General features: G+C 41.9%; 1 protein-coding gene across 3 annotated transcripts in view; it reads left to right on the forward strand.

Annotated features, from left to right (window-relative positions):
• The window catches only part of zc3h6 (zinc finger CCCH-type containing 6), a 107,822-nt gene that overhangs the window by 52,701 nt on the left and 27,546 nt on the right, over positions 1-27,575 (forward strand). For 2 of the 3 annotated variants that reach the window (XM_072500100.1, XM_072500102.1), the window contains exons 4-11: positions 1,052-1,310; positions 3,045-3,175; positions 8,183-8,314; positions 9,288-9,399; positions 21,405-21,514; positions 22,321-22,661; positions 24,786-25,351; positions 26,398-26,640. In XM_072500100.1, the coding sequence (XP_072356201.1) occupies positions 1,052-1,310; positions 3,045-3,175; positions 8,183-8,314; positions 9,288-9,399; positions 21,405-21,514; positions 22,321-22,661; positions 24,786-25,351; positions 26,398-26,640 (1,894 nt within the window). The remainder of the gene's footprint in view (positions 1-1,051; positions 1,311-3,044; positions 3,176-8,182; positions 8,315-9,287; positions 9,400-21,404; positions 21,515-22,320; positions 22,662-24,785; positions 25,352-26,397; positions 26,641-27,575) is intronic. The other variant, XM_072500101.1, reaches the window with a different exon arrangement.

Genomic DNA, 27,575 nt, shown 5'->3' on the forward strand with positions numbered 1-27,575 from the left:
ACAGCTCTTTCTTCATTTCCTTTTTGATCTCTTCCACACAGCATTTCAAGAACTCTTGTTGTTCAGGGCCCCATGTTAAACTGCCACCTTCCGACATCATCTTGGTTTTTGCTTGCCTTCCTTGCCGCTGTTCTAAAGGATCCACTGCAATCTGGCCACTCTCTCCTCCTTTTTCCATCCGTATCCAGGGGGGATTCCCTTCTGGTTTACCGCACAGTGTTTTTAGCCGTCAAAATTGCCGTTGGGGCTCCTATCAAGAGCCCAAAAGTCCGTTTCACAGGGAGCTGCCGAAACGTGCGACTCAGCTGGTCATCGCCGCACCCGGAAGTCCCCATAGATAGATTTGTAAGCAAACGGCAGGTATATGGAGTTTGATCATAGATCAGCCGTGATCTCATTGAATGGCAGGACAAGCTCGAGGGGCTGAATGACCTACTCCTGTTCCTTTGTTATACTCTTAAAGAAATGCCTTGCACGGTCGCTTTGATGAAAACTTCCCCTCTTCCTTGTTTCCTCATGTTGTACTTGGCATTATTCAGTGCTGCCTTTTTCTCCAAGTCTTAGCACCATTCTTAAGGATTTCCCATAAATACAGATGAAGGTTAATGGTTTTTATATACAAACAAATCTTTGAAGGTTTCAGCCCTGTGAAAGGAAGTTTTTTTTTCCACTTTACTATTATTGATATACCATCTTAGTGCTGCATGATACTAAGTGCTCAACCAGATTGCTTTGCCAATGTTGGTCAATAATATTTACAGAATATCTCTTATGTTTTTCGTATTCCGTTTTGTGTATTCTGTTAAACTATAAGGTTAAGGTGGTTAATTTAAGTTATGATTGGTATTGAATTCCCCTTGTCCATCAGTCCCACTACCTGATGGTCATAATGTTTGGAACTTGTTAAAAAGAACATTTTTGAGGGAAAACCTTTTTAGTCTGGATTTACTTACTTTTGTTCAGGATCTTAATAAAATATATTAACAATGTTAAGGTGAAGTTGATGAATAACGTCTGCATATTTGGATCTAAATCAGCTACCTTTTTTCAGCATTCACAAGGACCTGGAAATTACATGAAATCTCCTCCACCATTACCTGCACAGAAATGTTACAATAACAATAAGGCTGATGACCGTGATTATGCTGAATACAGCGACTACAGTGAGGAGAAGTATGATGCCTATGAAGACGAGGAGTGTGATGATTTTGCTCATGAATTAAAACAGTATAAACAGGCAAAGGAAGCATCGACAGTTATGTCTCCTAAAGGGCCACCTATTGGACAAATGCGAAAGCCTGGAATGAAAGGTATCTGGAACGGTTATCTGTATCTTTAGAAAGTATGTACTTTGGAACCAAAATGCATATTGTGGCTTCCAAGAATGGTACATTATTGCATTTAAAGTTGAAGAGTTTGTATTTATTTTGCAATTTAATGTAGTAAAATGTTGCAAGAACATTTTAAGCTATTCTTGACACGAGTCATGGGAGGATTTGATGCAGGTGTTCAAAATTATGAAGAGTTTTGGTTGAAGAAAATAAAGAGCAACTGTTTCAACTGGCAGCAGGGTCAGTAAATAAAGAACATGGGATTTAAGGTCGTTGGCAAAAGAAATGTGAGGTTTTTTTGTATACAATGATCTGGAATTCACTGCCTGAAAGATGGTGGATGAAGATGAAATAATATCTTCCAATAGGGAATTGGATATATACTTGTAAAGGAAATATTGCAAGGCTATGAATTTTGCACACTCCGTGTCTGCATGGGTTTCCTCCGGGTGCTCCGGTTTCCTCCCACCGTCCAAATATGTGCAGGTTGGGTAGATTGGCTGTGCTAAATTTCCCCTTCTTGTCCAAACGTTAAATGGAGTTATGGGGTTACAGGGATAGGGTGGGGAGTGGCCTAGGTAGGGTACTCTTTCAGAGGGTCAGTGTGAACATGATGCGCTGAGGTGCAGGGAGTAGACCTAATCTCAAAGAGCTAGCACGGACACAATGGGCAGAAATGCCTCCTGTATCATTTGATGAAATCAAATCGGATCTAAACACTTATCGATGATCTTTCTCATACTAAATTGTGGTATAAGGATGGTGGTTGGGATATGTGAGCATGTAGCCTATCCCAAGTGCTACTTTGAGGCTTAAGGATATAAGAGCCAGACATTTCACCTCTTCCCAACCTGTTGGAAGTCTCACTACACTCCCTTGACAGTCCAGTTGAGATTGGCACTTTACTATGTATGGAATTGTGTGGCATGAATATATTTCCTTTCAGTCATTGATGCAGAATGCTGATATAATTTAGTATATTTATTTGCTAGCTTCTTAATTTTCTTGATATTCTTACATTCACAGCTTGTCCAAATTAAAGTCATCAAGAATTGTGTTCATCAAGATGATAAAATATTTCCATTTGAAATTAGCACCTTCCAATAGCAGGCAACCAAGCATTCACTTCAAAATGTCAGCTACGACATTGATTCATGCAAAGTAAAGCTAATCCACTAATGTATCCAAGCCCTAAGTTTAGAAGAATGTTGAGTATTTCTTCTTCAATGCACCAATCATCCTCTGGTTTCTCTGTTGGCAACTTGATGATGAATTTGGAGATGTTTTGGTCTGTGAAGCCCATCTTCACGAATAATTGGCAGAGAATGACTAGGCACGTTTTATGTAGAACTCTGTAGCCCAGTAGACAAAACAAGTTTTCATCCCAGAAATCTGCTATTTAACCCAAGTAAAATACAAGTTTATGCTAGTCCAGACATCAGTACCTTATGATTGCCTTTAAATGATTTACAGTGATGTATTGGAACTGAAAAATGCTACATCAGATCTATGATTCCTTACTTCAGTTTCTCTGCTCTCTGCCATGAAAAATTTCATCTAAAATCCACTTTCCATTAGAAGGAAAACCCTAGGCTGGTGGCTTGAGATTTATTGTATGCAGCTTACATGACAAATGTAGATCTTTGCTGAGAAAGGCAGTGTGATTTGTCCAAAATAAACGTAGAAATTTAATGTGAGTTGAAATTTTTCTAGGTGTTATGCAGAAGGGTAGAGGTCGAGGAATTGGCCGGGGCCGTGGGATGCGAGGACAACTGAAACAAAAACGCAAGGTCTGGGGACCAGGAAGAGGAGCGGATGGTGGTATGATGGATGCTTCTGATGAGGTAAAGAACATATTAGCAATTAATTTACTGTTTTGGCACCCTTTACTGGAACAAATTAAATGAAGACATTTAAGTTCTGTCACTGGAACTTGAACTTGATGCAAGATATGCTGTTCTGCAAAATGAAATGGAACAGTATCCAATAACAATCAGCTAAAACCATGTAGTTTGAAAGCTCAGCTGCTATTTGCAATATGCTGCTCTGATTAATAAAAATAGATTTATCTTGTATTGCATTTTTAAATTTAGATTCTTCATTTCTGGAATTAGTATTTGAGGGGTTAATGAATGATTGAATATTTCTCAACATGTGAACATGTGAATTAGGAGCTGGAGTCGACCAAACAAAAGGAGCTCAAAAGTGACATGATTTTCAAGTGTGAAATGATGATAAAGACAATTGAAAGTTCAAAATGTTAAGTGGCCACAGCTATTGTATTTAAATGATGAGCATATTATACCACCATCATAGAATAACTAACCAATATTATTATTTGTAAATATGTTCTGTAAACAATAGATCTTGCATTAAACGTCTTTGTATTGTGCATTAATTGCACTGTCTAAACCTGGTGCAGTTCAGTTTCATAAACACACCAGTCTCAGTCTGCCCATTGCCATAAATATTTGGTGTGATTGTAGATTAATGGTTTAATGGTTCCACTAATGGGCGGCATGGTGCCCATTCTTCCTGCACATTCTCCCTGTGTCTGTGTGGGTCTCACCCCCACAACCCAAAGATGTGCAGGGTAGGTGCATTGGCTGATCTAAATTGCCCCTTAATTGCGGAAAAAACTAATTGGGTACTTGAGATTTAATGAAAAAGAATGAAACTGGATGGACCAATTGGCATTGACCTAGGCACTGGAAATGACAGCTAGATTCCCAACCCTTCTGAACTACAAAGTCCTTTTTTGTAACATCTGGGGCCTTGTGCCAAAATTGGGAGAACTGTCCCACAGACCAGCCAAGGCAACAGCCTCCATAATCATCCTCACCGATTCATACCGTACAATGTCCCAACCATGAACATCCCTAGATTCTCCTGTCCTACCTGCAGAACAGACACACCAGAGGTGTATACAGTCAGGAATGAATTACCCTGGGAGTCCACAACGTTGACTTGGGATCCCATTGAAGTCTCATAGCATCAGGTCAAACATGGGCAAGGAAACCTCCTGCCCTGGTATCAGCTGATGAATCAGTACCCCTCCACATTGAACACCAATTGGAAGAAACAACAAGGGTGACAAAGGCACATAATGTACTCTGGGTTGGGGGACTTCAATGTCCATTACCAAGAGTGGCTCAGTACCACCATGATATTTAATGACAGAGCAGGCTTGAGAGGCTGAAGGCCTACTCCTAAATTGCATGTTCGCATTACTTACTGGAGTGGCCGACTGATGAAGGACATGGCTGCGAAACTGGACCTGCCGATGATGGTGAAGGATCCAATGACGGAAAAAGCTACTTGACCACATATTCACCAAACTATCAGTTGAAGATTCATCTGTCCATGACCATATTAGTCAGAGTGATAATTGGATCATCCTTGTGGAGATGAAGGCCTGTCTTCATATTGAGGATATCTTCCATTATGTTTTCTGACACTCTGCCATGCTATATGGAATAGATTTTAACAAATCTAGCAACTCTGGCAAACTATGCATCAAGAGACACTAGGCCATCAGGAGCAGGATTGTATTCAATCGCAATCTAACCTCATAGCCCAGCATATCCTCCACTTAATCTTAACCATCAAACTGGGGGATCAACCCTGGTTGAATGAAGAGAGAGGAGAGGTAGGCCAGGAGCAGCACCAGGCATACCTGAAAATGAGATGTCAACCTGGTGAAGATGCAACACTAAACTATTTGCATGCCAACCGTGTAAGCAACCATCTTCAGCCAAAGGTCTGAGTGATAATCCAGCTCCGCCTCTTCCTGAGTCTCCCAGCATTACAGATACCAGTCTTCAGCCAATTTGATACACTCTACGTGATCCAGGAAACTGCTGAAAGCACTGGATACTCCAAAGGCTATGGCCCCTGACAACTTCACTGAAGATTTGAGTTGCAAGTTCCCCTCCCAAGTCACTCACCATCCTGACTTTGAACTATATTGCTGTTCCTTCACTGTTGCTGGGTCAAAATCCTGCATCTCCCTAACAGCACTCTGGGTGTTCCTGCAATACATGGACAGCAGCAATTAAGGAAGGCCACTCAGCACTACATTCTCCAGGGTAACTAGGGTTGGGCAATAAATACTTGCCTAGCCAACAATGCCTCCATCCCATGAATGAATAAAAAATACTAACCAATTATCTGTTCCAGACATTGTACAGCTACAATGCATCTACCCTACAATGTGAAAAACTGCATGCCCAGCCCAAGCAGGACAAATCCAGAAGGTCGAATACTTCCCCATCAGTCTACTCTTGATCAAAAGCAAACCGATGGGAGGTGTCTTTGACAGTGCAACCAACTGGAACTTATAAAGCGATACTCTGCTCGTTGACACTTACTCCGGCTTCTTCCATATCCGCTTGGCTTCTGACCTCATTACATCCTTGGTCCAAACATGGACAAAATTGCTGAACCTGAGGTGAGGGGAGAGTGACTGCTCTTGACATCAAGGCAGCATTTGACTGAGTGTGGTATCAAGAAGCCCTAACATAAAAACAGCAAGACCGGACAACTAACAAGCTTGGGCTAATAAATGATAAGTAACATTTGTGCTGCCCAAGTGCCAGGCAATGACCATCTCCAACAAGAGAGAATTTAACCATCGCCACTTGACATTCAATGGTAATAACCATCACTGAATTGCCCACTATCAAAATTTAGGGGTTTACCATTGACCAGATATTGAACTGCACCAGCCATACAGATATGGCATCTACGAGAGCCGATCAGAGGCCAGGAATTCTGTGGCAAATAATTCTCTTCCTGAATGCAAAACCCTGACCACCATCTACAAGGTACGGGTCAGGTGTTTGATGGAATATTTTCTGCTTGCCTGGGTGAGCACAACTCCCAACAACACTCCAGAAGCTTGACACAGTCCTATTTGATTGGTACTTAATGCTCCAAATTAAATGTTCACTCGCTTCCACCACCAACGCACGGTGGCAACAATGTGTACCATCCAGAAGATGCATTGCAGCAACTCACCTTTGACAGCGCCTTTCAAACCCATGAACTTTGCCATCTAGACACGAGTAGCAATGCCGCCTTCAAATTCCCCTCTAAGTCATCCAGACTTGGAACTATATCGGCATTCCTTCACCGTCACTGGGTCAAAATCCTGGGACTCCCTTCTTTATGGTATTTGAGTGCACCCATGCCAAATGGACTGCAGATATTCAAGAAAGTGACTCGTTGCACATTCCCCCCGTGTTTGCGTGGGTTTCGCCCCCACAACCCAAAGATGTTCAATGTAGGTGGATTGACCACGCAAAATTGCCCCTTAATTGGAAAAAATGAATTGGGTACTCTAAATATATATATTTTTTTTTAAAAAGAAAGTGTCACCACCATCTTCAAGGGTAAATCTGGGGTGACCAATTCTTTCCCGTGAAAAAGTATTTAAAACATTGACTTGTGCTTTGGGGCATTGCACAATTGTAAAAGACACACTTTACATGGGTAAATACATATTTTTCATAATGCAGCCGAGTTTCATTTCATTGATAGACTTCATGATTAGGCCTGGTATAATATTCAATTCATTAATATATCAAATAGAGTGATCATCATAAGACTGTCCCTGTGTAAGACCACTACTTCTGTTCAGTCTGAAAAGCAAACTATTCACCGCTACTTTGTTTTCTATTCCTTGCTGCCATTGTCCCTTTAATCCAATAGGCTTTAATTAAATAACAAATCTACTATGTGGTTCTCTGTTACATGCCTTTTGAAAGTCATACAGTTTTACAGTACAGAAAGAGGCCCTTTGGCCCATCGTGTCTTCATCAAACGCCAGTCTATTCAATATCTATGTCCATGTGCACAACTGTAACACGTTAATCAATCCTCACTTTTCATCGACGAAAAATTCAACATATTCAAAGATGACTTGTTCGTTTAGTAAATTAGAGTACCCATTTCATTTTTTTTTTCACTTACGGGGCAATTTAGCGTGGCCAATCCACCTACCCTGCACATCTTTGGGTTGTGGGGGTGAGACCCACGGAGACACGGGGAAAATGTGCAAACTCCACACGGACAGTGACCTGGGGCAGGGATCAAACCCGGGTCCTCTGCGCCGTGAGGCACTGCGTCACCGTATCACTAAAGAAGATGATTTGTTTCAACATCCCTGCTGATTTTCATTTATTAAAATATACTACTTAAAATTTTAATTAATTTTATCCCAGGTTGTTTTGTCAGCCTCCCCATCATCAACATTGTTAGGTTGACTGATCTGTAATTGCCAGTTTAGCCCCCTCTTTTTTTTTTTAAATGGGTATAACATTTGCAATCCTCCACCATATCAAGGATGATTGCAAGATTGCCGCCAGAGTTGTGCCACAATTTTCACCCTTGCTTTCCTCTCTAACCTTGGGTGCATCCCACCTGGGACCGATGCCTTCTCTGCATTGCAGAATGCCAATTTTTTTTATGTGCCTCTTTATTTTCATCCCATCAACATCGCTACTGTCTCCTCCTTACTGCTACACTGCCAGCATCCTCGTCTCTGAACAGATTTATTTTCTCCTGCATGCCAAAGGTATAAGTAAGTTCAATACATTGTTTTAATTGCACTGCTGTAGAAAAATAGTATTTATTCACAATAAATTTTCTTACATTAGACATTTTGGGTTGGGGCAACTCTGTGATGATTAGGAAGGTGGCTGGAAACTAATATGTCAGGAATAGAATTTTAGAAAGCTGTACTAATTATCCCCGATTTGATAGCTTTGAACTGCCAGTTATGCAAACTGAGAAAACGTGAGCTTTTGTTTTGTTTTAAGCAACATTACTGATCTAACTACTGTATTTAGCAGGATGGTTACGGAAATTCAAATTTTTGCCGGAAGAAGAAGAAAAATCAAGATTTTCCATACCACGGTCCAGGTGAAAGGTTTAGGAAAGGAGGCATATGCAAGTATTTTCTGGAGGGACGCTGTACGAGGGTATGTTTTTCGTTGTAAAATTTATGTATATCATGTTCTCGTAATCATCTAAAGTGAGCTGCTGGTATTCATCAGCTCGAGCTGTAGATTAAATGTACTGTGGAACATCATTCCCTCCTTCCTCTCCCATCACACCGCTCCCCACACCTCACTCCGTCCCCAGTTGTGATTATAAATTGTGGATAGTTCCCATTCATGGTTTTTACATTCAGGCCCTTTTCATACTGTCTAGTTCATAACAGATTATATTTCCACATTGGGGGCAGATTTAGCACAGTGGGCTAAATAACTGGCTTTTAAAGCAGACCCAGGCAGGCCAGCAGCGCGGGTTTAATTCCCGTATCAGCCTTCCCGAACAGGCACCGGAATGTGGCGACTAGGGGCTTTTCACAGTAACTTCATTTGAAGCCTATTTGTGACAATAAGATTTTCATTTTTCATTTTCATTTCATTACTTGTGTATTGAACGAGAATTATTTACGACACAGTAAGTAACATACCTTTGTTGAAAACTGAAATCATGTAGGATGTCCACCAGAGGCCCTTGAAAAAACAAACCTTGTAATCTTCATCGTTGAGGCTAAACAGCTTATTTAATTTGTATGAAGTAAATTGAATGATCATTTTATACAATACAGATGGAACTTTGTACTAAAAATATATAAATACGACGTCTACACAGAAATTTGAGAGAAGTACACATACATAGACACGCCTGCTCACACCAGATGTCCCCACACACACACGGTAATACTATAGTTGAGAACTGGTTAACAGCTCTGAGAATACCACTAACAAATGCATTCAAGATGCACAAACGCGGTTGTTTTTATAGCCCAGGAAATCTTAAGCTTCAAGAAATTGCAACTTTCTCAAAGGTTTCAAGAGTATTTTATTTTCTAACACCATCAAATTTGCTTTCTTTGTACTTTGACAAGCTATTATAATGCATGTATTTTTCATATTTAAACAGGGGGACCAATGCAGATATAGTCATGATGTAGTCATACAGAAGAAGAAGGACATCTGCAAATTCTACCTAAATGGGTTTTGCACCAAAGGAGATAACTGCATTTTCATGCATGATATCCTTTTTTTAAACTTGTTACATACACATGTAAACATTTCTGCTCAAACTTTGGCCTTCATTAGATTTTGCGTTCATTCATTGATCTACTTGTGCGGCACGGTAGCACAGTGGTTAGTACTGTAGCTTCACAGCGCCAGGGACCGTGGTTCGATTCCCAGCTTGGGTCACTGTCTGTGCGGAGTCTGCATGTTCCCCCCGTGTCTGCGTGGGTTTCCTCCGGGTGCTCCGGTTTCCTCCCACGTGTCCCAAAAGAAGTGCAGTTAGGTAATTTGGACATTTTGAATTCTCCCTCAGTGTACCCGAACAGGCGCCAGAGTGTGACGACTAGGGGATTTTCACAGAAACTTCATTGCAGTGTTAATGTAAGCCTACTTGTGACACTAACAAAGATATTTATTATTTATTCTTTGATATTTATCCAGTTTCTGAATAAAGGTACAAGCATTATTTAAATTGTAAGCCACAGAGAAACGGTAGTTGGAATTCTGGATTGAAAATTAATGAAGTCAGTGATTTTTGATTATTGCGCTTTGGGAATTAATTGTAAATATGCCATATAATCCTTCAATGCAGAAATATTAATACTCAGAATTACAGGTCTGAAGAAATTGCTCGCAAATTAAACTCTATGGCTTCATTTCATTTTAATTCAAAAATTATCCTGAAATAACCAATAATATTGTCATAAAAATGATTTCTGTTGGGAATGACTTTATTACTGTGGTAATCATGGACTTAAACAAAAACATGTTTCTACTTTCACATTTGTTTCTGCATCTGGATCTGTTTTAATATGCTACCCAAATTATATTGCCACACAATATTCTTGGGCTTCATTTGTTGTGCATTTTGATCACTTTTTTTGTTCTCCCCCAGCTTGGTCTTCAGATAATGCAAACGCCGTTTAAATCATCTACACAAATTAGATTTTTGAATGGTGTATTTTAAAGGTGCTCTGTTACAGGATATGAATTAGCATGTAAATAGTCATTTAATAGCACAGAACTTGGATATTGCCGAAATGTCAAAGGGTTGTTGTAGTGGGAGACTTTAATTTTCCTCATTGACTGGAAATTCCTTGGGGCTCGGAGTCTGGATGGTAAGGAATTTGTTAAGTGTGTTTAAGAAGGTTTTTTTGGAACAATATGTGGATAGTCTGACTGGAGAGGGGGCTATATTGGACCTAATACTAGGGATCAAGCCCGGCAAGGTTATCAAAGTTGCAGTGGGAGAACATGCGGCGAACAGTGACAACAATTGCGTAAGCTTTCGGATACTCATGGAAAAAGACGAGTGTTGTCCTATGGTTAAGGTGCTAAATTGGGGGAAGGCCAAATCCAGCCAGATTAGGCAGGATTTGGAGGCTGTTGTTTGGGAGAGGCTGTTTGAGGGTAAATCCACATTTGCCATGTGGGAGTCTTTTAAGGAGCAGTTGATGGGAGTGCAGGATAGGCATGTGCTGATAAAAAGGAAGAACAGGAAAGGCAGGATTCTGGACCCATGGATGACCAGGGAAATTGAGAATCTTGTCAAAAAGAAAAAAGATGCATACATGAGGTACAGGCAACTAAAAACAGATGAAACACTTGAAAAAAACAAGGAAAGTAGAATAGAGCTCAAGCGGGGAGTTAGGAGGGCAAAAAGGGGTCACCAAATGTCCTTGGCAGATAGGATTAAGGAGAAGCCCAAGGCATTTTATTAGGAACAAGAGGGTAGCTAGAGAGAGTTGGTCCACTCAAGGACAAAGGAGGGAAATTATGTGTAGAAGCAGAGGAAGTAGGTGAGGTCCTTAATGAGTATTTTGCATCGGTATTCACAGAGGAGAGGACACGTTGATTGGTGGTGTCTCAGAGGGATGTGTAAACATTTAGAACAGATCGTTATTATAAGCGGGGAAGTGTTAGGAGTGTTAAAAAGTATTAAGGTAGACAAGACCCCAGGGCCAGATGGTATCTAACACAGATTACTGAGGGAGACAAGAGATGAAATCGCTGGGCCTCTAACAGAAATCTTTGTTTCCTTGTTGGCCACAGGTGAGATCCCAGAGGATTGGAGGATAGCCCATGTTGTACCGTTATTTAAGAAGGGTTACAAGGATAATCCGGGTAATTATAGACCAGTGAGCTTGACGTCCGTGAAAGTGAAATTGTTGGAAAAGATTCTCAGCGAAAGGATCTATGCACATTTGGAAGTGAATGGTCTTATTAGCGACAGGCAGCATGGTTTTGTACGAGGGAGGTCATGTCTCACTAATTTAATTGACTTTTTGAGGAAGTGACAAAAATGATTGACGAGGGAAGGGCTATGGATGTTGTCTACATGGACTTTAGCAAAGCATTTGATAAGGTCCCTCATGGCAGACTGGTGCAAAAGATTAAATCATGGGGGCAGGAGTGAAGTAGCTGGATGGATTAAGAACTGGCTTGGCCATAGAAGACAGATAGTAGCAGTGGAAGGATATTTTTCCAATGGAGGTCTATAACTAATGGTTTTCCGCAAGGATCAGTACTGGGACCTCTGCTCTTTTTAAATATATAAATGACTTGGAAGAAAACGTAGCGGGTCTGATTAGCAAGTTTCCGGATTATACTAAGATTGCGGGAGTTGCGGAGAGTGGTGAAGATTGTCAAGAGAATACAACAGGATATAATATGCTGCAAAATTGGGCAGAGAAATGGCCGATGGAATTTAACCCGGACAAATGCGAGGTGATGCATTTTGGTAGATCCAATTCAGGTGGGAGCTATAAAACAAACGGCAGAACCATCAGGAGCATAGAGACACAGAGATCTGGGCATACAGGTCCACAGATCCTTAAAAGTGGCAGCACAGGTAGAAATGGTGATAAAGAAAGCATATGGCATGCTTGCCTTCATATGACTGGGTATCGAGTATAAAAGCTTGAATATTATGTTACAGTAATATAGAACGTTGGTTAGGCCACATTTGGAATACTGTGTCCAATTCTGGTCACTGCATTACCAGAAGGATGTGGAGACTTTGGAGAGAGTACAGAAAAGGTTTACCAGGATGTTGCCTGGTATGGCGTGTATTAGCTATGAGGAGAGATTGAATAAACTGGGATTATTCTCCCTAGAGAGACTGAGGCTGAGGGGCGATCTGATAGAAGTTTATAAAATTATTAGGGGTATAGATAGGGTGAACAGTTGGAGGCTTTTTCCCAGGGTTGAAATGACAATTACAAGGGGGCACAAGTTCAAGGTGAGGGGATGGGTTCAGTGGAGATGTGTGGGGGAAGTTTTTTTTACACAGATGATAGTGGTGGCCTGGAATGCACTGCCAAGTGAGGTGGTTGAGGCAGATACGTTAGCGACAGTTAAGACTTATCTGGGTAGGCACATGAACAGACTGGATATAGAAGGGTAAAGGCGGTTGGTCTAGATAGGACTTGTGATCAGCGCAGGCTTGGAGGGCCGAAGGGCCTGTTCTGTGCTGTATTGTTCTTTGTTCTTTCCGTCTTGCATTCATCAGAACAAATGCAAGAATATCAATATCACAAAACGATAGTTTGTACTGCATAGGAGAGAGTACTGATTGGTTGGTAAGTGGACCCTGATGGAAACGGCGTTGGCATTGCTGATGCACCAGTTAATGATGACTTGACAGTTTAAAAAAACTCTTTAAACCAGGTTGCTCAACTCTGGTCGAGACATTGCCCTGAGGAATAAACCAGCAATTCACTTATTTTGTTTAGCTGGAACCATAAGTCGTAGGAACAAAAGTAGATCATTTGGCCCCATCAAATCTGCTCCACCATTCAATGAGATCGTGCCTGATTTGATAATCCTCAACTTTATTTTGTCACCTATCCCCATAACCCTTTATTCCCTTACTGATTAAAAAAATCTGTTTATCTCAGACTTTAACATATTTCACCAGGGGTGGGCGGCACGGTGGCACAGTGGTTAGCACTGCTGCCTCAGCGCCAGAGACCCAGGTTCGATTCTGAACTCGGGTGACTGCTTGGACGTTCTTCCCGTGCCTGTGAGAGTTTTCCTCTGGGTGCTCCGGTTTCCTCCCACAGTCTAAAAAGATGTGCAGGTTAGGTGGATTGGCTATGCTATATTGCCCCGAGATGGGGTTTTGGGTATAGGGTGGGGGATTGAGCCATGGCAGGGTGCTATTTCGGAGGTTTGGTGCAGATCCAATCGGCCAAATGGCCTCCTGCACTGTAGAGATTTTATGATTAACGACCCAGCTCTACAGTTCTCTGCAGTAAAGAATTCCACAGATTCACTACCCTTTAAGAGAAGCAATTCCTCCTCATCCCTGTCTTAAATGGTGACCACTTACTCTGAGATTATTTATTTTATTTAAAAAAATTTAGCATGATCAATCCATCTACCTAGCATATACTTTGGGCTGTGGCATCGAAACCCACTCAAACATGGGGAGAGTGTGCAAACTCCACACGGACAGTGACCCAGAGCCGGGATCGAACCTGGGACCTCGGTGCCATGAGGCAGCAATGCTAGCCACTGTGCCACCGTGCTGCCCTTACTCTGAAATTATGCCCTCTTGTCCTTAATTCTCCCACAAGGGGAAGCAACCTCTCATTATCTACCCTATCAAGCCCCCTGAGAATCCTACATGTCTCAATGCCTCTCATTCTTCAAAGCTCCAGTGAGTACCGACCCAAACTAAAATCCCTCCATACCCAGGATCAACCTCGTGAACCTTCTCTCGACTGCCTCCAATGCACGTATATCTTAGATAAGGGGACCAAAACTGTTCACAGTATTCCAGGTGTGGTCGAACTAGTGCCTTTTATATTTTTAGCAAGGCTGCTTACACTCCATTCACTTTGAAATAAAGGGCAACATTCCATTTGCCTTCCCTATTACCTGTTGAACTTGCATGCTCACCCTCTGTAATTGATACACGGAGACCTACAATCCCTCTGTGTTGTAGCTCTCTGCATTCTTTCTCAATTTAAGCAATATTCAACTCCTTTATGTTTCCTACCAAAGTGCATAACTTCACATTTTCCTACATTATATTTCATTTCCAAGTTTTTTCCCAATCACATAACTGTCTATAACCCTTTGTAGACTCTGTGTCATCCTCACCAATTGCCTTCCCACCTATCTCAGCCTTGAGCATACTTAATGACCGTCATTATGTATGGCACAGTGGTTAGCACTGCTGCCTCACAGCACAAGGGATCCAGGTTTAATTCTGGCCTTGGGTGACTGTTTGGAGTTTGCACTTCCTTCTGTTTCCTCGTGGGTTTCCTACGATTGCTCCAGTTTCCTCCCACAGTCCAGAGATGTGCAGGTTGGGTGGGTTGGCCATGCTAAGTAGCCCCTTAGTGTCAGAAAGACGTGCAGGTTCGGTGGGGTTACGGGAATGGGCTAGGATAGAGTTCTCTTTCAGAGGGTCGGTGTAGAATCAATGGATTGAATGGCCTTCTGCAGTGTAGGAATTCTATGATTCTATTTTTGTGCCATCTGGAAACTTGGCAAGAGTACATTGACTGACCTTGTCCAAGTCATTAATTATATTTTGTAAATAATTGTGGCCCCAGCATTGATACTTGTAGCATTCCCCTAGTCACAGGTTGTCATCGTGAAAATTTTCCTCTTATCCCATCTCTTTATCTTCTGTTAGCTAATCCTCTGTCCATGCGAATATACTACCCCCAACACGATGAGCTCTTAGCTTAAGTAACCTTTTGCATAGTACCTTATCAAACGCTTTTTGGAAACCCAAGTGCTGGTTCCACTTTAACTATATTGCTCATTACCATCTCAAAGAATTCTAAATTTGTCAGGCATAATTTCCCCTTCATGGAGCCATGCTGACTCTACTTGACTACATTATGTATTTCTACATGCTCTGCTATTATGTTCTTTTATAATGAGCTCTTAATATTTTCGCAATGACAGATGTCAAACTAACTGGCCTATAGTTGTTTTTTGTCTCCCTCCCTTTCTGAATAAGGTATTACAGTGGACATTTTCCAACCCTCGGACTTATTCAAAATTTATTTGCAGGATTACTACCAGTGCATCCACTATCTAGCTACTTCCTTTAATGTAACCCATCTGGTCCAGGAGACTTAACAGCCTTTAGCCCCACTAGTTTCACTGATATTTTCTGTAGTTATAGTTACTGTATTTATTTCCTCCCAGCTCCTCCCCTTTTTGGTCCTTGATTATTTCATATTTTTGGAATGCGATTAGTGTCTTCTACGTGAAAACTGATGCAAAGTATTTGTATAACTCCTCTGCCATTTCCTCGTTCCCTATTATTATTTCCAAAGTCTCATTCTCGAAGAGAGCATTCTATGTTCACTTTAGCCCATTCTTCCTCTTTATGTATTTAAAGAAGGACCAGGGACAATTGTGTACGTTATTTTTGTCTGCAAAGAACAGGGCCTTGTGTATTAATATATGTAGCTTTCCAGTAAATTTAAATGCGCCACACTGCGAGCCCGACTGATGATCATAGGTTGTTTGTCAGTGTAGTTCTTAGCTTAATTTGAAGATTATTTAGCGAATGTTGTCTAATCGCGGAATCACGTCTTAATATTGGACACTTTTGAGTTTTGCGAGCATGGGCTGGTTAGGTACATATGGTCTGTATCTTTCCTGTTGCAAATAGCGGAAGTGCCATGCTGTTTGTTACGATCTGCCAGTCTTGGGACATACGTCCTACATACCTAGCATCACACTGGCAGTGAAATTTATATACCACATTGCCCATTGTTTTATAGGCAGAGCGACCTTTTGGCTTGCCGGCAGCATCCTGCTAGTGACAAATACCGCTTTGTGTTGCTGCTGCATAGCGGCAGTGTGAAACAGCCTGAGGCTCAAATTTTTTTATTTCCACTGAATTAGTATTTTTTGCGGATGTCCTCTGATGGGTACAAGACGAAAAGCTTTGACAAAATGACTTTTCTTTCTGAAATAATAAGCATGTAAATCTGATTTGTAAAGCTACTGTTGTGAACATCTTTCAAAGCTCATGTTTTTGAAAATACCTTTTGGTTTGGCGATTTATTTTTAAATGTGGATAAATAGAAACTTGATTGAGAAACTGGAAAGATAACCTGTTCATTCAAGAAGGCCAAAGTTGATGGTGTGAAAAAACAATGGATGGACCCACCGTTGAACTTTGAATCGTGATGTCTGTAATTATTTCAATAAGGGATTTAACTTATTCATGTTGTCACAGATCAATAGAAGCCAAAGGCAGCTTTGTAAATATGGGATTGTCTTGTTAGAACTAACAAGTCTGGAGAGAGGGCTGTTAACTCCATTAGAAATATAAATTCTAGGGCGGAATGATGGCGCAGTGGTTAGCATTTCTGCCTCATGGCGCCGAGGCCCTGGGTCACTGTCCGTGTGGAGTTTGCACATTTTCCCCGTGTCTGTATGGGTCTCACCCCCACAACCCAAAAATGTGCTGGTAGGTGGATTGGCCACGCTAAATTGCCCCGTAATTGGAGAATTTGTTTTTTTAAGAAATATAAATTCTTCATGTGAGTTACAGAATTAGAGCTGTCTTGAAGTAAAAGATTATTTGTTTCTATTTCTGTTTGGAGCATCCTGTAACATGCCATGTTGCTGTGGCAGTTAGGGAGGTTCCTTTGTTTAATTGATCTGTGTGTTTCTCACAAAAAACAGACCATCTTCGGTGAACTTGGAAGCAGTCAGTTTGGAACAGACAGACAAGTGAACCAGGAATTATAAGCATTAAGGTCATTGGAAATCGAGGATGTTCATTTTTTTTTAAACTCGCGAAGCAAGAAGGCAGTGAAGCCTATGCTTGAGCTGAGGAGTCCAGTCATGAAGTCTCAAAAGAAAGTTGGAGGGCTTTCTGAGAAATTCACTTCGTGCCATTTCCCCCCCTTCTACTCATAACCTGCACATTCTTCCTCTGCACATAAAAGTATTAATTCTCTTTTGAGTGCTTCAATTGAACCTGACTCCACCACAGTCTCGTACTGTGCATTCCAGAACTTAACCACTTACTGCGTAAAAAGGTTTCCCCTCCAGTTACTTTTGTGTCTTTTGCCAATTAATTTAAATGTGTGCCCCCTTACTCTCAATCCGTTCACATTAACAAAGAACATTACAGCACAGGAACAGGCCCTTTGCCCCACCAAGTCTTCACTGATCCAAATTCCTTATTTAGACCTCCTACTTATTACCCAAACGATCTGTATCTCTCCATTCCCCATCCATTCACGTGTCTATCAAAATATATCTTAAACATTGCTATCATGTCTTCCTCCTCCACTGGTAACACGTTCCAGGCACCCACCACCCTCTCCAACTTTTCCCTAACCCCTTCCCTAAACTTTGCCCCTCCCACTTAAACCTGTGCCCCTTGTAATTGAATCTTCCACCCTGGGAAAAAGCTTCTGACTATTGATCCTGTCTATACCTCTCATAATTTAGTAGACCGCGATCCAGACTCCCCTCGGCCTCCATCTTTCCAATGAAAACAATCCGAGTTTATTCAATCTCTCCTCATAGCTACCACCCTCCAGACCAGGCAACACCTGGTAAACCTTCTTAGCACTCTCTCCAAAGCATCCATGTCCTTCTGGTAGTGTGGAGACGAGAATTGCAAATGTGGCCTAACTAAAGTTTTATGCAACTGTAATATGACTCTTGTATTCAATGCCCTGACCGATGAAGGCAAGCATGCCTTATGCCTTCTTGACCACCTTATCCACCTGTATTGCCACTTTCATGGAACTATGGATTTGAACTCCTCAGGGTTTTGACATTTACTGTACAATTCGCAGCTGAATTTGATCTTCATAAATGCATCACCTCTCATTTGTCCGGATTGCTCCATCTGCCATTTCTCTGCCCAACTGTCCAATCTATCTGTATTCTGCTGTATTCTCTGACAGTTCCCTTCACTATCTGTAACTCCACCTATCTTAATGTAATCTGTAAACTTGCTAATCAGACCATCTACATTTTCCTCCAGATCATTTTATTTGTCTCTATCCAACAGTGATCCCATCACTGAATCCTGTGGAATGCCACCAGTTAAAGATCTCCATTCTGAAAAGCTCACTTCCACTGTTGCTCTCTGTCTCCTGTTGCCAAGCCAGTTCTTTATCCATCTAGCCAGCACACCCCAAATCCCATGCAACTTAACCTTTTGTACCAGCCTGTCATGAGGGACCTTGTCAAACGCCTTACTAAAGTCCATGTAGGTGACGTCCATGAGCCTTTCCTTCATCAATTAATTTTGTCACCTCCCCAAAAAACTATCAAGTTGGTAAGACGTGACCTTCCCCACACAAAACCATGTTGCCTATCACTAATAAGTCCATTCGTTTCCAAATCTGAATAAATCCTGTCCCTCAGTATCTTCTCCAACAATTTGCCCACCACTGATTTCAGGCTCACCGGCCTATAATTACTTGGATTATCCCTGCTTCCCTTAAACAAAGGGACAACATTGGCTATTCTCCAGTTCTCTGGAACCTCACCTGTGGTCAAAGATGATGCAAAGATATCTGTTAAGGCACCAGTTATTTCTCTTGCCTCCCACAGTAACCTGAGATATATCCCATCCAGCCCAGGGTACTTGTCTACCTGAATGCATTTTAAGATATCCAACACTTCGTCCTTCATTATGCTGACATGTCCTGGAGTATTCACCCCCCCCCCCCCCCCCCATGTTCCTCCATGTCACTCGCCTTGGTGAATACCGATGCAAAGTACTCATTAAGGATCTCACCCACTTCCTCTGACTCCACACATAACTTCCCACTTTTGCCTACTCTTTCCCAAACTACCTCTTGCTCCTTATATATGTATAAAAGGCCTTAGGATTTCCCTTGCCAAATACACTTCATGTCCCCTTTTAGCCCTCCTAACTCCCCGTTTGAGTTTGTTCCTATTTCCCCTATATTCTTCAAACGTTTTATCTGTTTTTAGTTGTCTAGACCTTCTGTATGCTTCCTTTTTCTTTTTTATTAGTCTCCCAATTTCTTCTGTCATCCATGGTTCCCTAATCTTGCCATTTCTGTCCTTCATTTTGCAGGAAAGTGCCTGCCCTGCACTTTAATCATCTGGTCTCTAAAAGACGGGCACATATCAAATGTGGATTTGCCCTCAAACAGCCACTCCCAATCCATAATATCCAGTTCTTGCCAAATTCTGTTGTAGTTAGTTTTCCCCCAATTTAGCATCCTCACTTGAGGACCACTCTTGTCCTTCTCCATTGAAAACCTTACGGAATTATTATGATTATTCCCAAAATGTTCCCCGACTGAAACTTTGTCTGGCCGGGTTCATTCCCCAATATTCGGTCCAGTAAGGCCCCCTCCCTGGTTGGACTATCGACATTCTATTTCAAAAAACCCTCTTGGACACACCTAACAAATTGTTCTCCATCCATCGAAGGGCAGCACGGTAGCACAAGTGGATAGCACTGTGGCTTCACAGCGCCAGGGTCCCAGGTTCGATTCCCCGCTGGGTCACTGCCTGTGCAGAGTCTGCACTGTTGCTCTTATTAGCCTTAGTTTTATTAGCTCTAATTCTGTCACCTTTGCTCACGAGTCGCCAGGTATCTTTCTGCCACGTGGTTCAAGCTCTAGTTATGATTAATAAGACAGCACACCGCTTAGTAAGAGTAAAATCAATGGTCATTTATTATATACAGCAATAAATACTTATACAATAATGCTACTTTCTAGACTACTACCTACCACTACTGGCCAATACTTAACTTTTGGGAATGGCCCACCAGGTCAGGGAAACGAATGGCTTATCGAATTGGGTCTGGCCTGCGGGATTCAAAGGCTGATACAGGTCGATGGCTAGGAGTCTCTATCGGGTAGCGATCGCTGGAGTCAAACTTACGGTTTCTTGTCGATGGTTCATGCGAAGGTTGCGAGCAGGCGAAGAAGGGAGAGATGGGTTGATATGAACTTGGCCCCTATTTTTATAGTTCCCAGGGGCTTCCCGCCTCTCGGGGCGGACCTTGACCCTGGTCCCAAGTGATTGGACTTGTTCCCAATCACTGGGTTCGATATGCTCCAATAATGGGCCGATTCCTTGATCGGGGGGTGGTCGTTCACCTTTCTTTGTCTCGGCCACTGCTGGCGCCGAGAGGTCTGGATTGGCATTCAATTACTAATTTGTTGCAATTGTTCCCGGGGATAGCCGATTAAACTGCAGATGTCTGGGTTGATGGTGCTGCTAATGGTTGCAGGTATCGATCTGGGCCGACTTCCCCAGAGCCGAATACGCTGTTCTGTCTGCAGCTGTCTGTTTGTGCCCTGTTGGCTGCTTTTCCCATCAGCCTTTTCGGTTAGCCATTTTACATCGGGTTTTGGCCAAATTAATCAGGAATCAGCCATTTAAGGTGGCTACAGCACGTTCTCCTCGTGTCTGCGTGGGTTTCCTCCAGGTGCTCCAGTTTCCTCCCACAGTCCAAAGACATGCGGGTTAGGTGGATTGACCATGATAAATTGCCCTTCGTGACCAAAAAGGTTAGGAGGGGTTATTGGGTTCTGGGGATAGGGTGGAAGTGAGGGCTTAAGTGGGTCGGTGCAGACTCAATGGGCCGAATGGCCTCCTTCTGCACTGTATGTTCTGTTTATCCGAATGTCTGGCACTAAGGGAGTCCCAGTCAATATGGGGGAAAACCACCACAATTTTGGGAAGTCCATGTTCACCACATCACCGCACTGTCCTCAGCAACCCTCTGTTACCTTTTCCAAAACTCCCAAGTTAGTTAAACATGGTTTTTTCCTTAAGAAATTCATGCTGGCTTTCTTTAATTAATTTGCATTTGTCTGCATGACTATTAATTTTGTGAACAAGCATGTACAAATTAGCCCTCTGCCCATTGAACTCCCGCTGCCTTTATGACCCCTCTGCTCGCTGAACTCCCATCACATTTGTGGCCCCTTTGCTCACTGAACTCTCACTGCTTTTCTGAGTTCTCCTTGTTTTTAAGTATTCTGATTAGTTACATTCCTTAATGTATTTTTACGTGAATATCCATGTAAGTTCTACCACACAGGAGCAAAGTGCTATCAAGGAGACAACTGCAAATTCTCTCATGCCCCACTTACTGAAGAAACAAGGGAGCTGTTGGACAAGGTTTGTCAATAAATATATGCGATTTAGAACATGAAATGTATCACTTAACTTCAGTTCCATTTCACTGGCTGTCCATCCAGCTTCTGTGGTGTGTTTGTGTGTGTGTGCGCACGTCTGGGATAGTATAGAGCCAGGTGTGTTACCTATGATTGAGTTGTTTAAAGCTTATTTTAAGATTCATGAAGAATCGTCATTTAAGCCAGATACTGGACTGAAAGAAATAAAACTGGATTTATAATCTTGCGTCTTTACATACCCGCCTCCGTGTTAAATTAATAGTGCTTGCTTTATTAAATGTGTTTTTCTACAGTAATGTGTGTTTTTCTTAAAAATAGTGAAACATTTTGGCCTAGTGCCAATTAATCGCCCGTTGAATTTCTCTTTAAACATTAATGGTCTCAAGGGCAGCACGGTGGCCTAATGGATAGCATTGCTGCCCACTGTGCCGAGGACCCGGGTTCAATTCTGGTCCCTGGTCATTGCCCATGCAGAGTTTGCACATTCTTCCCGTGTCTGCGTGGGTCTCGCCCCCACAACCCAAAGATATGGGCTAGGTGGAGTGGCCACGCTAAATTGCCCCTTAATTGGGAAAAAAAAATTGGGTACTCTAAATTTATAGAAAAAAACATTAATGGCCTCTACAGAGATCATAACATTATTTAATTGATGAGTATTAAAATTTTGTTTTTACATTTTATTAAGGGAAATGTTCCTTTAGATGTAATGAGTTGCTTGATTTCATAAATTTTGCAAAATGTTTTATTAAACCTAAATCTGCTTGACAAATTAATATTATATTTTATCAGGTATTGAACAATGAAAGTATGAATTATGACAACAACCATGACCACAGCCATACCAATGATTTTGATCATTATGAATATGATTATGAGTATGTCTATCACGAAGATGATGATAAACTTGAATTGGAAGAACTTAGGAAACAAGGTATAGCTCCTCTTCCAAAGCCACCACCAGGAGTTGGATTATTGCCAACTCCTCCACAACCACCAAACTATCCTGGTCCAATGCCGATGGGTCCACCTGGCAACCAGCCACAAGCAACTTCACCAGGGTCGAGGATTCCCTCTATCTTTGATATTGTTGTACAGCCAACAAGTGTCTTTGTTCACAAGATGGGACGGAGGTATGTTAATTTTAATATGTATCGATTGGACTAACAGCCAGTGATCAAACATTGGGCAGCACGGTAGCATTGTGGATAGCACAATTGCTTCACAGCTCCAGGGTCCCAGGTTCGATTCCAGCTTGGGTCACTGTCTGTGCGGAGTCTGCACATCCTCCCCGTGTGTGCGTGGGTTTCCTCCGGGTTCTCCGGTTTCCTCCTACAGTCCAAAGATGTGCAGGTTGGGTGGATTGGCCATGATAAATTGCCCTTGGTGTCCAAAATTGCCCTTAGTGTTGGGTGGAGTTATGGGGCTAGGGTGGCGGTGTTCACCTTGGATAGGGTGCTCTTTCCAAGACCCGGTGCAGACTCAATGGGCCGAATGGCCTCCTTCTGCACTGTAAATTCTATGATTCTATGATTATCTAATTAATTGAATCATATAGGGGCTGGTTTAGCTCAGTGGGCTAGACAGCTGGTTTGTGATGCAGAACAAGGCCAACAGCGCAGGTTCAATTCCCATACCAGCTGAGAATTCTGAATTCTCCCTCTGTGTACCCGAACAGTCGCCGGAATGTGGCAACTAGGGGCTTTTCACAGTAACTTCATTGCAGTGTTAATGTAAGCCTACTTGTGACAATAAAGATTATTTATTTATTCTATAAAATAGGTTACAAGCTCCATTCAAAGCAAACGGAGTTTAAAACATAGTATAATGTGCCTGATCGATGGTGGCCGACATACATAAAACTGCACTTTGTCATTTATCGGCAATTGTTTCCATATTTTGAGGGCTTTGTTGCCTCCTCCCAATGATCAACATTTGTGCAATAGCTAACTTGGCTCCAAGACTTGATATGCATGCCTTTTCGCTACAGTTAGTTTCAGTGAAAAGAAAATTTGGTTCATACTGATGTTGGGCTAGGTGTGGGAATATTTGGTCTGAATTTAAGCCCATCCTAACTGGGGAGCAAAATCGAGTGAAGCTCTGGAGCTGTGAGTCTCAGTCCACTTCGCCAAACAGGTCAGGGTGCTGGTTCCTCTGAGATGCACAATCCGAGCCAAGCTTGTGGCCCCACTGCTATACAGGAGAGGAGGAAGAATAATAGTGATATGGGATTCCTTAGTTGGGAGAACAGACAGGTGTTTCTGCAGCCAGATGTGACTCCAGAATGAGATGTTGTGTCGCTGATACCAGGGTCAAGAATGTCGACTCAACTAATACTCGTCTCTACGCTCTATCTATAACTGTACTCCTATCTCTCACACTACTCCTATGCTCTCCTCTCCAGCCTTCTCGCAGAAGCCTGTGTGTCAGTGCTTTAGAGTTCTGCATCTAGCTCCATCTAGTGGTTAATGTATGATATGACATTAGCCCTTTGTATTCTGAACATTTCACAATATCACAGAGGACATTATGTAGAACTTTAAATGGACACGGACAAGTTGGTGGAGTGGGAAGATATGTGAGGTGATGCATTTTGATAGGAAGAACATGGAGCGATAATATAACATGAGGGGTACAAATCCTAAGGCGGTGCAGGAGCAGAGGTACCTGGGTGTATATGTGCATAGATAATTGTAGGTGGCAGGGCAGGTGGAGACAGCAGTTGATAAAGCATACAGTATTGTGGGCTTTATTAATAGAGGCATAGAGTAGAAGAGCAAGGAGATTATGCTGAACTTGTACAGGACACAGCATTAGCTGGTCGGAAAGGCAGGCTCTTTTCAGCTCGAGATGATGAAGGGAATGAGAGAAAGCAGTAACTTCTATTAAACAGATATTGTGAGGCATTCATTATAAATGAAATGAAAATCTCTTATTGTCACAAGTAGGCTTCAAATGAAGTTACTGTGAAAAGCCCCTAGTCGCCACATTCCGGCGCCTGTTCGGGGAGGCTATTACGGGAATTGAACCGTGCTGCTGGCCTGCCTTGGTCTGCTTTCAAAGCCAGCGATTTATGTGATTGGTGTTTACACAACAATGTGATTGTTGTTTACTTCTGAGGGTGGTGTTTTTAAAAAATAATTGAGTCTGGCTTCGAGGATGTGACTATTAAATGGTAATTTAAATTCCTTTTAAATTGGTTCAGATGAATAGATGACTTTCAACCTGTTTTTCATTAATAATTTGCTTTTTTGTAGGCCACAGTTTTCTGACTCCCCTTCACCCCCACATCCTCCATTTGAAGAAGATCAACTACCTCCTCCCCCTCAGATGTTTGGAGCAGGCCCAGGTCCGGAACAAAACATGATGCCTCCAGGGCCCAATGGACCTCCAGAGACTCCAGGTGGTTTTGGTCCTCCTTGTCCTCCACATCTGCCAGTTCCACAAGGTCTGCCTGGACCAGTCATGCCTCCAGGCTTACCTGGGCAGCCAGTGTTACAAGGCCCACCAATTCCTCCAGGACACCCTGGTTTACCTCTTCCACCAGGATTTCCAGGTCCACCAATAAATGCAGGACCAAATGAAGCTCCAAGTCAGATGGGATTTCAGGGAGCTATGATGAACATGCCCATGGAGCATCAGATACTACCACCATCACAGACTCATCCACAATTTACAGTTGATGCATCTCAACAAATGCAGCAAGACTTTGCATACCAGCAAGACATCGCATACCCACAAATCCAAAATCCAGTGGACTTCTATAATTCTTACTATTCACAGAAAGTAGTGCATGGTTTGGAGCAAGAGAACCACATGGGAGGTACGGCATGAATTTGTTCAAAGATACCGTGTGAAACATATAATGTTTAAAATAACAATTGTTCAGATGCAGAATTGACAACAAGATTTGTATTCACATTTTTAACCTGGTCTTCAACTAAAACTGCAGTTGGACCAAACATTCCTACTATCCTTTGGTATAATAAACAGTTTCAAGTGATCAGGAGTTAATGGTTCACGTTGTTGAACCATACTTTATGGAACAAGGGAAAGGAATAAAAGGTAATGCTGATCGGTTTAGTACGGAGCATAAAGACCAGCATGGACCAGTTGAGCCAATTTTACACAGAATTTTATCTTGCTGTTAAAAATGCCTAATTTGGAGGGCAGCACGTTGGCGCAGTGGGTCACTGCGGTCTCACGGCATCAAGGTCCCAGGTTTGACCCCGGCTCTGAGTCACTTGTCCGTGTGGAGTTTGCACATTCTCCCCGTGTTTGCGTGGGTTTCGCCCCCACAACCCAAAGATGTGCAGGGTAGGTGGATTGGCCATGCTAAATTGCCCCTTAATTGGAAAAAATGAATTGGGTACTCTAAATTTTTATTTTTTTTAAAGCCTCATTTGTTATATATGCAAAGCTCCTACAGCATTGCGATAAGGTATTTTAAACTGATTTTGTTTTAGTTATTTGTTTGAGAATTGTGCATTGTGGAACCATACAAGAAAGGCTTCTTGCTTTTAATTCTCCCTTGGTAAATCATGAGCCTTTACTGGGCTTTTGCATCCCAACCAGATATGTAGGCAAAGTATTTTAACTGACAAGTCTCATACATTGCCTAACACCATAATATGTCATGATAAATACCTGGAAATTATTTATTTGCCATGGGGCAAGACAACACAAAGTAGAAGTTCATCTGAACATCATATTGCAATAAAATTGAATGGCAAAAGATATATTTATTTCAAAAAAGTACAAATAAGACAGATAGCTAGTTTCCGTGAAGTGCCTTTTTAATGACACATTGGAAAGTATCTTATAAATTTAATGAGCAAATTTGTTTGTATGTTCTTTTTTAATATCTAGATGGCATTTCAAATTTGGCACCTGACCAGAGAGATCATCAATCTTACTTGGGTACAGACGATTCTAGAGATAGTGACACCGAATCGGATGCCAGCAGTTCGGCAAGTCGTAAGCCTACTGTCACTGTTCCAGACTTCCTTCCAGCCAAACAAAAAGCTCTGTTTCTGAGAATAAAGCAGAAACAACAGGAAGAGGGGGGATCAGACAACAACCAGTCACAGTTGCCGCAGAACAGAGATGAAGGTTGGTCTAAAAATTGCTGTTAATTTAATTGGCTCTGTCATTAAATGGTGGTTACTTTCTTGTATTTCCTACCTAAGATGTATTTATTTTTATTTGCTGCACCAATGTTTCCCATTCTATCCTGAAGCTGCCACCTGTTGTTGAAATTTGGGTACTTGACAGCCACCAGATTCCTAAGTAATCAATCCTCTTGTGTCTATCTGGACACTCAGTATCAGCAGACTAAAGTCAATGCAGCTAATCCTTACTTCCTCATTTATTCAGTCATTGCATAGAAATGGTTGCAGTTGACTCCATCCCAGCAATGGGGTGGAATATAAGCAGCACTGGTCTTTGCTTCAAGTGAATCTAGCTTGTGACCTTCCTGCTGGTTGCTCTCATCTTTGTGCTTGTGCACATCCAGAGTTGGGCAGCTCTTTAAAGGATTGGAAAAGGCTGTGAAAATCCACCAATTGGGAAGCAGCCTTTTCTAACCCTCCAGGCCCAGGAATTTTAACCAACTGAAGCTTCCAAGTTTTCAGGCATTGGGATGGCGATAGGAGTTAGAGAATGGCACCATCATATTTTTGTATGCACAGGGTGCGGACTGTGGATGGGTATTACATCTCCTCCGTTAGAGAAGGTGTGGTACGAATGAGCAGTTGACTTTTAATTATTCTGCAAGAAAGAGATTTTAGAACTTTGGAGCATTTTACTTTTGTTTTGTTAGATTTGCATTTTGGACAAGCACTGACCACTACTGTAAATGGCCACTACTTGGCCTCACCAATATTTATTCATTTTTAGCCACTGACAGTTAATACTATTATCTTGTAGCAGCCCAATTAGATTTTAAGATTCGCCCTTTTAGTGATAAATAACCACAACAGTTGTTTACAGGTTATTTCTTCATTGTATGATGTTCCTAAGTAACACTTTTTCATGGTTGTTTTTTG

Source organism: Scyliorhinus torazame, chromosome 4 (genome assembly GCF_047496885.1).
Source record: "Scyliorhinus torazame isolate Kashiwa2021f chromosome 4, sScyTor2.1, whole genome shotgun sequence".
Lineage (NCBI taxonomy): Eukaryota > Metazoa > Chordata > Chondrichthyes > Carcharhiniformes > Scyliorhinidae > Scyliorhinus > Scyliorhinus torazame.